Below are 17,255 nucleotides of genomic sequence, written 5' to 3' on the forward strand. Positions count from 1 at the left end.
TGATCAAATCATTGTCTCTTCAGCATACTGTGTGAAATGTAATTTAGCTTGTCTCTGTGTGTATATATATATGTGTATGTATACTCCAGATGACGACCTTGATATGAAGGTTGAAATGTTGGGAAATTAAAATAATTATTTATAACATGGTTGTAGAGTCCATGATCTGGAAACGTTCAATGTACTTTCTTCTTTCCAGAGCTGCATCTTGAGTCCACCTTGAGGGTTTATTATTGCAAAAAAAGCCTGGAACATGACTCTCTGGCTGAATTAATCAATGTTTTACCATTAAAACTCTAAAGTTTAGTTAATGTTTTCAAATTTTAAGTTTTTCTTCCAAGTTTCAATATTTGATTTCCAAATAGCATTTGCATATTTAAGTCTACAGTTCAATGCTAAAAGCTAGTCAACTTTGATTCCTATAAAACTTTCTTATATATTTTTCTTTTCAGTTTGACATTCATTTTTATTCTGCTCAAAACTATATGGTGATCACTTCCTGTATCCTGGAACAGCATAAATATATCACTATGAATAATAACAGTTAGTAAGACTTTTCTTATATGTTCTCTCCATGTGAATTTTGTGCACATCTTTAATAATATTGGAACAATGACTAGTCCAGGCATGGAAAAATCCACAGGTATTGACCATTATTATTAGCTTTGCCCTTTTTCTACAAATTTTCTCAAAGCATTTCTGTTTGTTGTATTAATTTCCTACTCTGCTATTTAAAGGAGGGCTTTACTGTTTTCTTTATATCAGCTGCATTCTCTAATGATTTGAAAAATTTCTCCAATTTCTATCTTAGCAAAACCTTTTGTAGGATTATTGGCACAAATAAGTTTCAATGTCAATTCCCCCCCCCTCCCCATCAGGTTTCTTCTTCTAGATGTTGAGGTGAAGTTTGTGGAGTCTAATGGATGATTTTTATTATCAAATTTAAGGCGTGATGAAGTTAGCATTTGGTAATCACATTAAAAAAAGAAAAATTGGAATTGCAGGTGTCTAATTGTTGACTATTTACTATTATTATATTATTTACTATTACATCTGTAATAGCAGAATAAAATTTTGCTATTCAAATTTAATATTAATCCAGAAAAAAAAAAAAGTTTTCAACTGGTGTATATATTGAAAACAGTTTGCTACTAATGTAAATTTGCTACATAGGTATATCTGATGCTTAGAAAATATTCCTATATAGTACATGCAGGATTTTTTTTTTTCATTTAGAAAAAAAAATTGTGATAATAAGATTAATAGAATTTTGCATGATTTTAAAATCGTTACCATAAAGTGAGCTACATCATATTTTTCTTAGTTTCTTTTAAACTCTAATGTTATTTTATGTTTCAGGGAATTAAAAATGAGTGGATTTTACCTTGCCTTCTGCATCAGGATCTGTAAAATCATGCCTATGCTGGTTTTTGATTTCCTTATCTAATAAAAAAGAGGAAAATATAAACTTATATTATAATATACCTACACAATTTTTTAAATAACATTGATTCTTAAAAGATCTGTGATCAGTAAATTCAACATAAGGCTTGATATTTAGAGTGTGCAGATTAGCAGTCTGGTTGGTAGTCTCTGCTTTACAATCTCAAAACTGTGGGTTAGAATTCTTTCTGATACAGATGTTTGGATGATAAATGATTTTCATCACTTAATATGCAACATTAAATTTAGTGTTCTCAATGAAGGCATGAGACACTTCAATGATGAATATTAAATGATGGTCATGGGGCCAGATAATGAAAACATCATCAACATACATAAGCAAGATTTTGAGTTTTAAAGTAAAGGAATCTAGAGCAAGTTGCTCAAAAGCTCCCATATAAAAATTAGTAATTGGGAGGAGGAGGAGGAGGGGGGGAATAACAGTGATCCGGTGACTGAACTTTCTTTTTGCAGGCAAAAAGTATTATGCCACACAAAATAACCAGAACATGGTACAGGGGTAAAGAGCACTATGATATCGTGGACAATTTGTCCTGTAAAAGAGGAATTGTGTCATTTGTTTGTGAAAAGGGCCTTAAAGGAAAGGTTAATAAATAGAATTATTATGTAGGGGAAATGACAATCATTCTGTTTATAAGCCTGAATGTGCTTCTCTGAATATATGATGCATATGGATGAAAAACAAAGTTTTCTGCCCTTCCTTTTTTTAAAGAAAGGTGGGCAACACTGCTTTGCATCACTTCTCTGAAGGAACAGTTTCCAGTCAGACAGAGCATCACCTCACCTCTCCCATCTTGTTCATAATTTTCTGGATTTGGAGTTTCCTGACTTTTGTAATTTTAATAATAGCTTAATATACAAGCTTATTTATTTTGTTCTTGTGGTATTGTGCTTTGCACTGCAGTTTATACATTGTGCTTATATGTTAAACGGTATGATGAATAACTATCAATGCAATATTTCTTCTTGCTGCTCAAAAAGCAATGCAAAATATGTAGGAGGAATGCAGTCATGAATATACTGAACTACTAGAGGTAAATAATAATAATAAAAGCTATGAGAAATGTGAAATATGGCAAGACAGTTGGAGTAAATAATATATGACCAAGAAAGCTAAAATATAGAAGCATAAAAATTTTACAGTGGCTGCAATACATAATTCAGAAATCCTGATCACAAAAGTTGAATTTCCAACAATGTGTATACAGCTTTCACAGAATCCATTTCCAAAAAAAAAAAGGAAGTGAATGCAAGTATATCTCCAACCAACAGAATCACTATGTATTAAGTATTCACAGATAACTTCATGTGAACTAAACAGCCTTTATTACAACTTCTAAAAATAAAAACAAAATAAAAATATATTTAAAAAAAAAATGAATGAACAAATTCATCATGCCTATCAAACATTTAGGCCTAGAGTGGCCTGTTCCAGCCGTAGAAGTCATCGTGGAATCTTTTAAGAGGACGTCCTGGTTTTCTTTTTCCTAATAGCTTGTATTTTATTTATTTTATTACATATATTTTGTAACTGATTATAAAATTCAATATTATCCTGTTCTCTTCTCGGGCATATTATTATTACTATTATTTGACACCTCCAGGGAGTCCAAAGACTCATCGAGAGAGGGCACCTAATCTACAACTCTCCACCACTCAACCTCATCTACACCAACGCCATCTACTGTCCACCACCATCACTATTATTTTCACAGACAATCACAAACATCCATGCCCATGGCAGGATTCGAGCCCGCAGCCTTCTGGCTGGAGAGTAGATACACTAACCACTCGGCCAACCTGGCCGGCAATATAAACCGATTATTGTTAAATAACCTCTATCTATTTTTATTCTAGCTTCTATTATTCTTTCATTCCATAATTTATAATGTTTTAACTGTTTTGAAAGGGAGTTTTGAATCCAAATCATAACTCCTGCTTGCGCTTTTTTTTAAATATATAGTATCAACTGCACTATTTATTACAATAAAATTTTCGGTTCTCATGGTTCCTTTTAATTTCTTTTTTGTTTCAGTGATTACTGCTATTTGAAAATTTCTTTCATTTAATATTTGGTCTAATTCTATTTCTTTATATGCTATTCCTCTCACATTCCAGTTTGCTATAAGTATTATATTTTGTCCATTTTATCTTTTCTATTTCAGGGTCGTTTTCCACAGATTCCTTTCGATTAACTTTTTCTGTCAGCTTAAAAGCAGAATTGTTCTCCATGTCAGGTGACTAGCCTGGTGATGAATGAATAAATTATTGTTATTATTATTACATAACACCTCCAGGGAGTCCAAAGACTCATAGAGGGAGGTCATCTACACAAGCTTCCGTCTCTACCACTCGACCAACCGTAACTACCTTCATCATCTACGCCAACACCATCTACCACTGACCACCACTACTGGTATTTTCACAGTCACAAACACCCATGCCCACAGCGGGTTTCGAACCCACGGCCTTTTGGCTGGAGAGCAGATACACTAACCACTCGGCCAACCATGCTGGCCAATAATAATATATATTAAAAAAAAAAAAAAAATAAAGACACACCTGCAATCTGGAAGCTTTCTATTAATTCAAAGCTCCAGTGCAGATTTAAAAATATCCATGATTATGCGAGATTCGAACACAGCCTATCATGTTGTATCAGGAAATCAGGAAGCTGCGTTTTCATCAACAACCTCGTGGATTATTTGATCAAATAATAAATAACAAATAACCACCATTCAATCTTTTTGGGAGCTAATTTATGGTGATATGCCTAAAGAAAATTGAAACTACTCTCTTAAAAAACAGCACTCATTAATTTTAACTGCATTTCTTGCAGACCATTATATTGAATAAAAATCCTTATGCATACTTATAGCTGTAACTACAGTTATACATAAAGAATAATTTTAACAGGCCAGTGAAAATTTTTAGAAATATTTCTTATAAACAATCCTCTGAAAAATTAATTTGAAATAATAAAAAAAAAAAAAAAAAAAAAAAAAAAAAAAAAAAAAAATCAAAACTGTGAAGTCAATAAATCTGGATTTGAAAGCTGTTTGCATTGTTGAAAAGTCTAACTAGAAAATTTGAGACCCACTTAAAAAAGTTTAATTCTAAAAATGGAAAAAAAAAAAATGCTAAAAATGAAACCAAAAATTATTAGTCAAGCTTAATATACTCTACATTTCTGTTATTCTTATGAATGATATTTCTTCTTTCCAACAGCATATTAAACTGAAAGGCAAATTAGCCCTTAAAAGTCACTGCATTTCATTCAAGTGGCAGGAACAGAAGATCAGTTGAACAATGCGAACAGTGGCTTAGGAAACTGCCATATGCAGTTTCATTAGCCAATTTTTGTGGGATGATACTGGAAGTACTACCAACAGTCCACGATTAAAGATCAGCTTTTAGGAGTGCTTAGTCTGTATAGTTACTGACTAAGTAACTATAGTAAGAAAGGGTATTATAAGTATAAACATATATCTTGTATAAACATGATTAATATCTTGTATAATCACATATCTTGTATAAACATGATTTATACAAGAGTTCCTTACTGAAAAGAATAACATCTCTTATTTCTCTTAATGTGTTTGGCTAAATAGCCTGTCACAGCCAAATAATTTGGCCATGACAGGCTATCCATCATAACATTAATTAGAAACCTAATTAATGTTATGATGGATAGTTAATCTGATCTACATAGTCTTTTATATCTGACACCTCTGTATAAAACTATCATCTTCACTTGAAAAGCATTTATAAAGGTTCTTCATGACATAAACAGGATTTGGTTTGAAAGAAAGTCTTTCCAGAGTTTGGTTTGGAAAGACCTAAACCAAAAGGCAGTGTATTAATTCAAATATTAATTTGAAATATTGTTTAATGGACCCAATTTAACCACTTCTAAGAAAATACTTTGTCTGAAAAGAATCTAAACACTATCTATTCAAAAACATAATGAATCACCGATTTAAACCATAAATTACTTAAGTATTTCACAAGCATGGTTAGAGATTAATAACATAAAGATTGTGATGATTACAATAAAATCAATGATTCATGCCCATGCACACACATAATCTAAATACCAAAACTTACAAATGGAAGGACCGTGGATGTACTGACATTGAGAGCAATGGTATCTGTCAATATCTGAAGCTTCATGTTCCTTAACATTGACACAACTAGAAAATATAATATGTAGTATAATATATAATATGTAATATTATATTATAATATAATGTGTAGAATGCATTTAATATGATTTTTTTTAAATTCTCCTTAAAAACATAACATATAAATAATTAACGATATATAATCATTTGATAAATTTTCTTAAAACTTTTCTCTTAATATGCAAACTAGTATTCCTTAATTTGTAAACTAAAAATTCATAACTGCAACAGTTGGCCCCCAGATTGACAGATTCTGCATATTTTCATTACGGTGCAAACAGCAATTTCAAAATTATTTTGTCAGAAACTAAAAATATATAATAAATGGAATTATTTTACAGTTTATCATGCTAATAAATGATACGCCATTATACCCAAACTATTTCTAGAAGAACATGAAAAAGAATAAATGTCCTAGTATATTAACAATTCCAAAAGTAATTTGAACTTCAAAACATATTTTGTTTTATTTAATTTTATATTTTCTCTTAAATTTTACATCAGGTCAGCCTGCAACAATGTTTTTCTGCACTGTGAAGCTAGAATTTCTGTTTATGCATATCTGTACAGAAAAATGGAATATAATTTTTGTGTAAACATTAGTAATCTGTTTATGAGAAGTTTTCAAGTTCATAGTGCTTGTTCTAATTCAACATTTTTTAAAAAAAAAGGCCAGATGCATATGTTTTATAAATGAAAGAAAAGAATAACATAACTGCAGTCATAAAAGATATTTAAAGACATTTAAACTATATACAGTAAAGAAACAGCTTTTAATTTTTTGTGTCAGATATATCTGTTATCAATTTATAAAAGGAAACACAACAGAAAATGAATACCAAACATACAGAAATGTTTTAGGAAAATATAGTGCAACTGGAAGAACAATGGTACGTTGCACCTTTCAACTGGAAAAGGCCTATGTTCGATTCTCATTGTGAGGAGAGGAATATCGATTTTTTTTTTCAATTGAAGGTGAGAGCTGATCTCATATGGGGGTAGCAGGGTTTTTTCCCTCCTAGAAACTGGTTTTTCATCCTACACACAGACAAATCAGTCTTCAGAACACACAACATAGAATTTACAGACAAAAAATACTAGTGGTGGTGGACAGTAAATGGCATTGGTGTAGATGATGATGGTAGTGGCGGTTCAGTGTGGAGACAGAAAGTTGTAGAGTAGGTGCCCTCCCTCGATAAGTCTTAGTATGAGGGTGCCTATGATACATAAGTGAAAAATTTATAGCTAATAAATTTATTTCACGTAAGCTTCAGTTCTGTCCTTAATTTTTTATAAGCATGTCAATTTACTCACCTATATTAAAGCAACTATTTGGAAGTGATAAACCAAAAATTGATCCAAAATTCTTGATGCCAATGGAGAGACCAATTTGGATGCTCAATAATCTCTCTCATGCTCAATACTACCATCTCTCAGCCAGTTTGTTTCACCTTCTTGTCTTTTTCATGAGCACTTCCATGGATGGCATTGACTGAGCTAGTATTCATCATTACTACAATTGCACAAAGCTATAAAATTATTGACTGCAGTTGCTTCATATTCTTTTACAGTCCAACTGCAAACCCACTTTAAACTTCATCAATTTCTGAAGTCATTCATGTACCAAGTTCTTGTTCTCTGACTACCAGGCCTTTCCTCCTCCATTCCCTCAATCAAATTTGTAGTCCAATCTAAGTGTCTTAGGTATCCAGTCATAGTTTCTTTCCATTAATATGCTTTTATTATTATTATTCAAGCCTCCATGGAGTCAAAAGACACATCATGGGAGGTCCATCCTAGAAAACGCAAAGTCTATCATACCACTCCTTGAACTTATTGACCATTCATGTGGTCACTACTATCAGGCAATTAAATCCATGGTTCAACCACTCTCCATGCAAAGAAACCACTCCTCACCATCTTGCTCACATCTTCCTTTCATAACTTTCAGGGATGGCTCCTTGTCCTTATTTCTTCCCCTGTGTTCTACCAAGCAAAAGAACTCCCCAGTGTCAACCCTGTAACTACTCCTCAATAGTTTAAAAGTCTCAATCATATCACCTTTCTTCTATCTACCAAACTCTGCAGTCCACATTTGCTCAGCAAATCCTCATAACTAACATTGTACAGTCCTGAAACCAACTTTGTTATCTGCCTCTATGTCCTTTACACAGTTAATTTATCCCCTTCAAATCCTGGGGGACCAAATTTGAGAACAATAGTCCAAGTGTGGTCTGATCTTTATACAATAGAATGACAACTCATATCTCTGCAGGTCAGCATCCTTCTCCAGTATTGCAGCAATCCTCTGGGTTACCTTCAACCACCTTTGCAATATGGTCCTCGAATTTCAGGTTTCTATTAATCATCCCCCCCCAAAGATCTCGTCTCCCCCTACTTCTCCAGTACAGCTCCTCGAACAGAGTATGCAGCTTCTCATCGATATATTCTAAACTTCAAAACTACATTTTGCTGCATTAAACTGAACACTCCATTCATTTGCCCAGTTTATTCAAATCCTCTTGCAGGATTGCTACATCTGCACTATTACTTCCTAGCTTCACTTCTGCAAACAACTGAATATTCCCCTGCAGTCCACTGACAATGTCATTGATATAAAGGTTAAACAATACAGGTCCCAGTACTGAGCCCTGTGGGACCCCACTTGTAACCTTCTGTCTCCTTGATATTGCCCCGCCATACATAACTCTCTGATCTTGAATCCAGTTAACTAACCTGACATCTGAACCCATATGATGCAACTTAAATATCAACTTATCATGTGGCACCCTGTCAAATGCCTTCGCAAAATCCAAAAAAACAGCAGAATATGCCTTTCCCTCATCAACCGCTCGTCTCGTTATTATAAAAGGCAATCATATTACTAAAGTAAGAGCGTCCCTTAACAAATCCATGTTGACTCTCACAGATAACATTACCCTCATCCCAATGCTGTATATGGCCCTTACTAATTTCTCCAAGATCTTAACAACTACTGATGAAACATATACTGGTCTATAATTTGACTTCCAGTCTGCTACTGCCCTTATCCAACAGCACTATCTTACCTTCCTTCCATTCCTTGGGTACCTTTCTCATAGTAAGACTTTTATTGAAAAGCCAGGTCAATGGAGCCATCAGTTCTTTAGCACATTCTCTCAAAACCTGTGGTGAAATTCCATCCAGTCCCATAGCTTTATTGACATCCAGGGTACTCAGTATTTGAAGCACACTCTCCTCTTGCACCTCTAAATCTCAAACCTGCCCCATCCATCTATTATTAAAACCTACTTCTCCAGGATGAAAGACCGATAAAGTGTTCAGTGAACAACTCTGCTATGTCCTCTGCATCAGTCACTCTATTCCCATTTTTATCCCACAATGTCATTCTTCCACAATCATTTCTCCTCTTACTGGCCACATAGCTAAAAATTCCCTAGGATTTTCTTTGGATCTTAGGGCCAATCTCTTCACATATTCCAGTTTTACCTTCCTTACCATACTAGTCACTCTCCTGGCCTGAGTCTTATATTCATCATGCATCTGCTCTCCACCCCCTCCTTATATCTCTTCCATAACCTCTTTTTAACCTGCAGTTCCTGTTTGATATTGTTTGTCATCCACTTTACACCAAATTGTGTCCTCTTCTTCACTAATGGAATACAGCTTACTATTGCTGCTAACAAATATTCCTTCACAATTTCCCAAGCACTAATGATATCTTGCCCTTCCAATTCCTCCCTCCATGGAACTGCCCCAAGTTGATATCTTCTTATTATTATTGTGCTATCTTCTATCGAAGGTCAGCGACCATCTTGGCGAACAAACTGCGCTCTTGTGCTAATCTGAGCAGTTGTGCACTGCTCTTTCCTGTCCACGTCTTGATGTTGTCAAACCATGATATTCTTTTTCTTCCTCTAGTTCCTTTGCCATCAATTCTTCCTACCAAAATAGTTTGTAGAAGTTGGTATTTGCTGTTTCTCATGATGTGGCCAAGATATGATGTTTTTCGTTTCTTGATTATTTGTACAAGATGTTTAGCTTTGCCAATGGATTTTAAGACATCTTCATTGGTAATTTTTTCTGTCCATGATATCTTTAGCATTCTTCTGTATAGCCACATCTCAAAGGCTTCGATTTTCTTGATGGTTGTCGCCTTCTATGTCCATGTTTCAACTCCATAGAGCAGAATAGACCACACGTAACATTTCAGCATTCGGCATCTGACTTCCATGTTTAGGTCTTTATTGCAGAATAGTGTTCTCATTTTCATGAAGGACTGCCGTGCAACTTCAATCCTTGTCTTTATATCTATTTCTGGATCCCACCGTTCATTAAGCCAACAACCAAGATATTTATATCTTGACACTTGATCAATATTTTTCCCATTGAGTGTCAGTTTCATTGATGAGGCTGGATGTTTGCTGATGATCATGTATTTTGTCTTGTTGATGTTTATATTTATTCCCATTCTTTGGCTTTCTATGTATACTCTGTCAATGAGTTTTTGGAGATCCATAATGTTATCTGCAATTAGCACGGTGTCATCTGCATATCGTAGGTTGTTAACAATCTTTCCATTTATTGTGATTCCCTCTGGGCATTCTTCCAATGCTTTTTTAAAGATTACCTCTGTGTATATGTTGAACAGGAGTGGTGAGAGCACACATCCTTGTTTCACTCCTCTTTTGATGTTAATATCACTGGTGGTAATGTTGTCTAATTGAACAGTAGCTGACTGATTCCAATACAGATTTGTTATTAGTCTTATGTCTTGTTCATCTAGCCTTGTTTGTTGAAGGATTTCTATTAAGTTAGTGTGTCTGACTTTGTCAAATGCTTTTTCAAAATCTATGAAACACATAAAGACAGATTTCTGTTTTTCTATGCATTTTTGTATCAATATTTGGGTACAGAAAAGGGCCTCTCTAGTACCAAAACCGTTCCGAAAGCCGAATTGTGTTTCACTTAGAGTTTCTTCACTTTTTCTATAAATGAGATTCTGAATTACTTTCAAAAATATTTTTAATGTTTGGCTCATTAGACTAATAAGTCGGAAATCACCACAGGAATTCACTTTGGGTTTCTTTGGGATAGTGATAAATGTAGATTTGAGCCAATCTGATGGAAATTCATCACTTTCATATATTTCATTAAATAGTTTTTCAAGAAGTTTGATCTTATCTGGTTCTATTAATTTTAAAAATTCTGTTTGCACACCATCTGGTCCACTGGCTTTTCCTGTTTTACTTGTTTGTATAGCATTCTCTATTTCACATTTCATGATTGCTGGTCCTTGAATGTTATCTTTTATATTTATAGGCTTCTGTCTAGTATCATTGAAAAGTTCTGTTACATATTTTATCCAAATCTGTGCTTTATTCTCTTCTTCTAGAACTATTTTTCCATTTCGTCTCTTAGAGACACTATTTGCTTTTTTCCTCAGTTTCCCGGAAATTTCGTTGATTTTCTTATACAGATTGAAATTATCATGTTTCTTCTGAAGCAGTTCAATTTCCGTACATAAATTTTTCATCCAATTTTCCTTGGCTTCTTTTATTTTTTTCTTGATGATGTTATGTGTTTCTGTATACCTGGCTAGGTCTTTGTTTTTGTACATTCTTCTTGTATCAATAAGAGAAAGAATCTCATCTGTCATCCATTCCTGTTGTTTTATATTATTCACATAACCTACTTCTTCAATACTTGTTGTTACGATGGCATTCTTTAAGCTATTCCAAAGAGATTCCACACTTTTATTTTCTTCTATGTTAATCTGTTGTAATCGCAGGTTAAGCTGTGTCTTGGCACTTTTATTTATGTTCGGGTCTTTCAGTTTTTCTACATCAATTTTCTTTTTTCTTCTTTTGTGATTTTTTAGCTGATTTTAATCTAAGACGTACTTCTGCAACTATGGGATTGTGGTCTGATGAGATATCTGCTCTAGGATAAGTCTTTGCACTCTTTATACTACTGTGGAATCTTTTATTTATCAGTATATAATCAATTTGATTTCGGACAATGTTATGTTGGTTATCTTGAGGCGATTTCCAAGTATACAGTCTTCTGGGTGGAAGTTTAAACCAGGTATTTGCTATTGTTAGATCTTCTTCCTGACAGAACTGGACTAGGCGATCTCCTCTGTCATTTCTGGTGCCTAAGCCATGTTCGCCAACAATTTCTCCATCACCCCCTCTTCCTACTTTTGCATTAAAGTCACCCATCACTATGTTTATATCATGTTTCTTTGTTAGGTTTTTAATCTCTTTTAGGTGTTCATAAAACTCTTCAACATCATCTTCACTTTTGTCAGCTGTAGGTGCATAAGCTTGGATGATATTTACGTTAACAGGGTTTCCCTTAAGTTGTAATAGCATTATCCTTTCAGAAAATGGAATCCAATTTAGTACTGATTTATTGATTTCTTCATCTACTATTACAGCTACACCATGTCGATGTTTGTTCTCATCATTCCCAGAGTAATACATTGTTGTATTATCTTGTTGACACTTTCCAGATCCTGGCCATCTTGTCTCGCAAATTCCCAAAATCCGGATTCCCAGCCTATTCATTTCTCTTGTGGCATTTCTTAATTTGCCAGCTTCATACAGAGTTCTGCCATTCCAAGTTGCAATTTTAAAAGTGGACACCATTTTGAGCCCGGAGATTCTTCGCACCCCTGTCCCATTTAAGGGATGCCGGGAACTTGGGGCCAATTGTAAGGGTTTGCCCGCCATGGTGGTTGTTATGGAGATAAGGTAGAGCAGTAGTTTTCCCGTTTGCTTTCTGCTCCACAGTATTACAGATGTACACAATATAATCATATTGTCATCTGCAAATCTCTGCTCACAAGCTTTTCCATCATCATTTGGCTTCAACCTTGTGTCAGTACTGACAATGCTGCTTCCCAATGTCAGGGGCAGTGACCCCAGCAGGTACTTATTTAATGGCGGCACTACTCGCCATGTCACCTAGTTGTCATTGGGCTTTGTGAGGTTTTAAGTGAGACAGAGTTGCCACTTCAGCTCCCCCATGCCCTGATAGCTCAGTCGCTGTTGGTCCACGGCTGCTTATTCGCCAGATGGCTCTGCTTATATCGCAGCTAGCCTCCATACCTGAAGGCTGTTCTCCGATCCGCCACCTGGGGATGCACCCGGTAGTAGTCAGCTCTGCCCCGGGAAGAGCTGACTACTTCCGGGTGCGTCTCCAAGTTGATATCTAAGATTATTATAATCACTCGCCTTATAATTCCACATACATTCCCTTCTCTTTGATACTCCTGCATTCTATTCAACTTCCAAATTAAAACCACATGGTCACTCTCTCCAACTGGGGGAAGAGATGCCATCTCAGTTATAATCAGCTCTTCTGATGCTATCCAAATCCAAACTCTCGACCCTCGTGTTCCTTCTATTGCATGTTGCCTAAGACAATTGTCACCCAAGAATTCTAGAAATTCCATTCCCCTATTACTGCATGCATTTTCCTCCTCCCAACTTATACTGCTGTAGTTAAAATCTCCTATAACAATCATTCTTTTTGCACTTGACAAGATAGACTGCCTAAACATCTCCTGTTCCTCACCCTTTGTGCTCCTTGGCTTCTAGCAATACCCCACTAAATATCCCATCTTGTCCACCTCTACCTCTCACCATATGCTTTCAAAAACCATTAGTGTCACTGACCTCCAAAGAGCCTATGCTCTGAGAGGACATAAGCCATTACTGCTTATGATAAGTGTGCTCCACCACTGCATTTTCCCTTCCTATCCTGTCGAAAAATGCTGTACCCTGCTACTCCTATTCCTGTTATTATATCATCTTCCATCAACCACATCTCAGAGATCCCAATAATCTTCAGACAGGCTAATGCTAACAGTGCCACCAATTCATCTCCTTTATTCTGAATACTCCTGGCATTAGTATAAAGAATAAAAATGTGACTGTTTCTATACCTATCATTATCCCCCTCCAGACTCCACCGGATTCAGCATCACCCGATGTAGTCTTCCTTCTCAAAAGCACCTATTCCCACAAGAGGTCATCCCTGCTACCACCCATCCTGATAACTCTAGTTTCCCTTCATTGACCCACCAACTTGTTCAGAGAACAGTAATCTCTCCAGATGCCTACATCCTTCCTAATTCAAATGAAAGTGGTCTCTCGCACACAGTTCCTTTCTGTCCTCAAATGCCCTCCAAGCCTCTCTCTTCTTACACATCTGGCTATCATGCTATCCATTATTAATGCTCTTCTACTCAGCTCATCATTATCATACCTGGGCAACACACACACACACACACACACACACACACACACACACACACACACACACACACACACACACACACACACACACACACACACACACACACACACACACACACAATCTTTCCTCTCTGAGTTTTCTTCTGTACAACCTGAAGCATGAATCTCAGATCTCTCACCACCCGATTTACACTGCCTCTCAAGTCATTCATGCTCACCATCACAATTATCTCATCCATCCCTTCACTCCCGCTTAATTGCCACACTTCCTATCATTCTTCCAGGCAAACACTCCTCTGGCATCCTATCTTGCACACCACAGATTATCCAGTATCCATACATCACACTCTTACCACTATGTTCCTTGATTGATCATCTGCATCCCTCACTCTCTCTCTCTCTCTCCTCTAACACTTTCTGCATTCCCCTACTTACCTGCCGTCCTGGCATCTCACTATCCCTAGTTCTAGCACTCCCTTGCATTCTTCTCATTCTCTCTCTCTTCTACTGTTTCTATTCTCTCCTCTTCTATCATCCCCAACCCTCTCTCATTCCTACTGTGATTCACCTTGCATTAATCTTTTCCATTCGCTTAATCTCATCTTTCACACCTCATTTATTTCCTAGACATTCCACCTCCTCTTTCAGCTCGTCTATCTCTCTCTGCAAGCTACCCACTATTGCTTGCCATTCATCCTCCCAATTAAAACCATCTCTGAAAACTTCACAATTATTCAAACTTTCCACAATTTATATTTCATTCATTATCTTCACCATAATAGCTTTTTATTTGTAGCTTTCTCTCTTGATTTTTTGCAGAGTTCATGTCTGTGATCTGTAGAGGGCTACACTCCAGACAAAGCTTGTAATAAACTGCCTCTTTATTCTCAGTGACATATTCTTTGATGTTTATAGTGTTATTTTTTTATTAAATATCCTTTTTTGATAGGGCTATTCTTATTCTCACATCACTTCTATTTCTTCAATCTAATGTTAATGAAACTTCCTAGATAGGCAAATTCTTCTATTTGCATTAGTCTTTTCCCTTTTATTTAGATTCTCATTTCAGAGGCTATTAAGCCTCTAACATGAAAGGATTAAAAATAATATTTAATTCTTCCAATATTTTATCTCAGTTACTGAGACATCATCAGGGAGGAGTACAATATGTGACACACACACACACACACACACACACACACACACACACACACACACACACACACACACACACACAGGCAACACAAAACTAAGTGAAACATGTGGACAAAAGAGTCGATAATTAGGTGGGGCACCGCTTGGTGGCCCAGGATGTAAAGTGGGACCTCAAAGTATTAGTGTTTCTCTAGAAAGTTTAATACAACCATATTTATTCAAATTAAGCTGATTTCTGAGAGTAGTTACAGATTCTAAAAACAATCTTTCTACTCTATATTAACTGTGATGGAGCATAGTGGTCATTTTTCAATTGATTCTATGAGCTGTATCCAAAGCATGGCCTGAAAGCCACTCCATTAAGCCTCTAACATGAGTTCCTTTACACACAGACTTCTAATGAGATATTTATAATCTGCTCTCAGTATATTTCAATACTTTTTTTTCTCACTGTGTTTCATCTTGCATTCATTTAGAAGAGTATTCGTCTCTACAAATGATTCTTGTAGTTTTTTTTTTTTTTTTTTCTGCTTTCTGCTATTAATGCAGTGTCAGCTGTCACACTTACTGTACTACTGAGCCTATCATTAATTTTTATTCAATAATTGATTTTTTTTTTTTTAATTCTTTCAGTCTCCTTGATGTAAATATTAAAAAAGTAGTGGTGGGTGTCCACATCCTTTTGTCTAATGCTGTTTCTTATTTCAGTCTTTCCCATGACTGCCATTTGATTTTTATATAGTTGATATATTAGTCTTCTGTCATTGTAATCTATCTTCAGATTTTTCAGAGCTTTGAACATGATATTCCAGTCAAGGTTTTCAAAAGTTTTTTCTATATCAATGATTGTGATGAGTATAGGTGTGATATTCTACATGCCTTATTTTACAATCAATCGAAAAGTTAATATACCTTCCCTCGTCTCTCTATTTCCCCATGAAGCCACTCTCCTGTCATATCCTTTTGATATGGTAGGAGATAATTCTAGTTAAGATTTTAAGACTGTGGGATAGCAGAATTAACATTCAGTGACCTTCACATGCGTGTGCTCAACTTTTTTTTTTTTTTTTGAATTATTAAGATAATGCTTTGTTCAAAATCTTTTGGAATTTCTCCAGTTGTATATCTCCATTAAGGAGTCTAGTGACCCAAAATAACTATTATACACACACAACCTATCATACTTCTCTTTAAACTCATTCACTGTCAGGGAACTTACAACTAATTCTGGCAATCCATTCCACCCATTTGTACAAAAAAATTAGTCCATATACCCTTACTAACCACACTTTTCCATGGATGATCCCTAGTTCATTAACTATTTGTCATATATTGAAAATTTTCCTTCACATCGATTTTATAAAACTCCTTTAATATCTTATAAGCTCTTATTTTCTTCTCTTTTCTGCCTATCAACTAAACTTTGTAACTCACACACCTTCAACATATCCTTCTATGGGAGCATTCCCCAAACCTGTCACCAGCTCAGTCATTCAACTCTGAAACCTCTCTATTACCTCCTGCTCCTCAAGAAACCCAGGTGACCAAATATGTACACAGTAGTCAAAATGCTCAGAGATAATAACTTCTCTATCTTCAATTGTCGGAGTGTTTTTCAACATCCAAGTAATCCTTTGAGTTATTTTACCAACATTTGCAATATGCCCTCTGAACTTCAACTCTCTGTCCACCATTATTCCCAAGTCCCTAGCCTCAATCAATTTCCAGCAGTCCACTACCATCAATATGATACAATCATATATTTCACCTTCAGGTTGAAATATGATTTTTCAACCTGAAGTGCATAACCTTACATTGTGCAACATTAAATAGACAATCATTATCCTTTGCCCACAATGTCAATTTATTTAAATCATCCTGTAGGATATCTACATCCTTTATCAACTATTGCACTGCACAGTTTTGCATCATCAGCAAACAACTAAATATACCCCCCCCTTAAATCCTTCCCTCTATCATTGGTATACAAATTAGAGAGTAGTGGCCCTAGTACAAAACTCCAAGGTATCCCACTAGTCATCCTCATTCTTCTAGATTCCACTCTCCACCACATACTATTCTATGGTGTCTGTCATAAGCCAACCCTCTATCCATGTAACTAGCTTCATATCCATTCCCATTTGCTCAATTTTTAAAAATAGTTTTCCATGTGTTATTCTGTCAC

At 35.4% G+C, this 17,255-nt stretch overlaps 1 protein-coding gene across 1 annotated transcript in view; it reads right to left on the reverse strand.

Annotated features, from left to right (window-relative positions):
- LOC150108428 (histone lysine demethylase PHF8-like) overlaps positions 1–17,255 on the reverse strand; it is a 391,806-nt gene that overhangs the window by 358,688 nt on the left and 15,863 nt on the right. The window contains exons 2-3 of the mRNA XM_090415841.1: positions 5,572–5,657; positions 1,385–1,443 (exon numbers count right to left, since the gene is read on the reverse strand). Of these exons, the coding sequence (XP_090271967.1) occupies positions 1,385–1,443; positions 5,572–5,657 (145 nt within the window). The remainder of the gene's footprint in view (positions 1–1,384; positions 1,444–5,571; positions 5,658–17,255) is intronic.

This window comes from Typopeltis vanoorti, chromosome 3 (assembly GCF_054136105.1).
Source record: "Typopeltis vanoorti isolate ZY-2024b chromosome 3, IOZ_Tvanoo_1.0, whole genome shotgun sequence".
Taxonomy (NCBI): domain Eukaryota; kingdom Metazoa; phylum Arthropoda; class Arachnida; order Uropygi; family Thelyphonidae; genus Typopeltis; species Typopeltis vanoorti.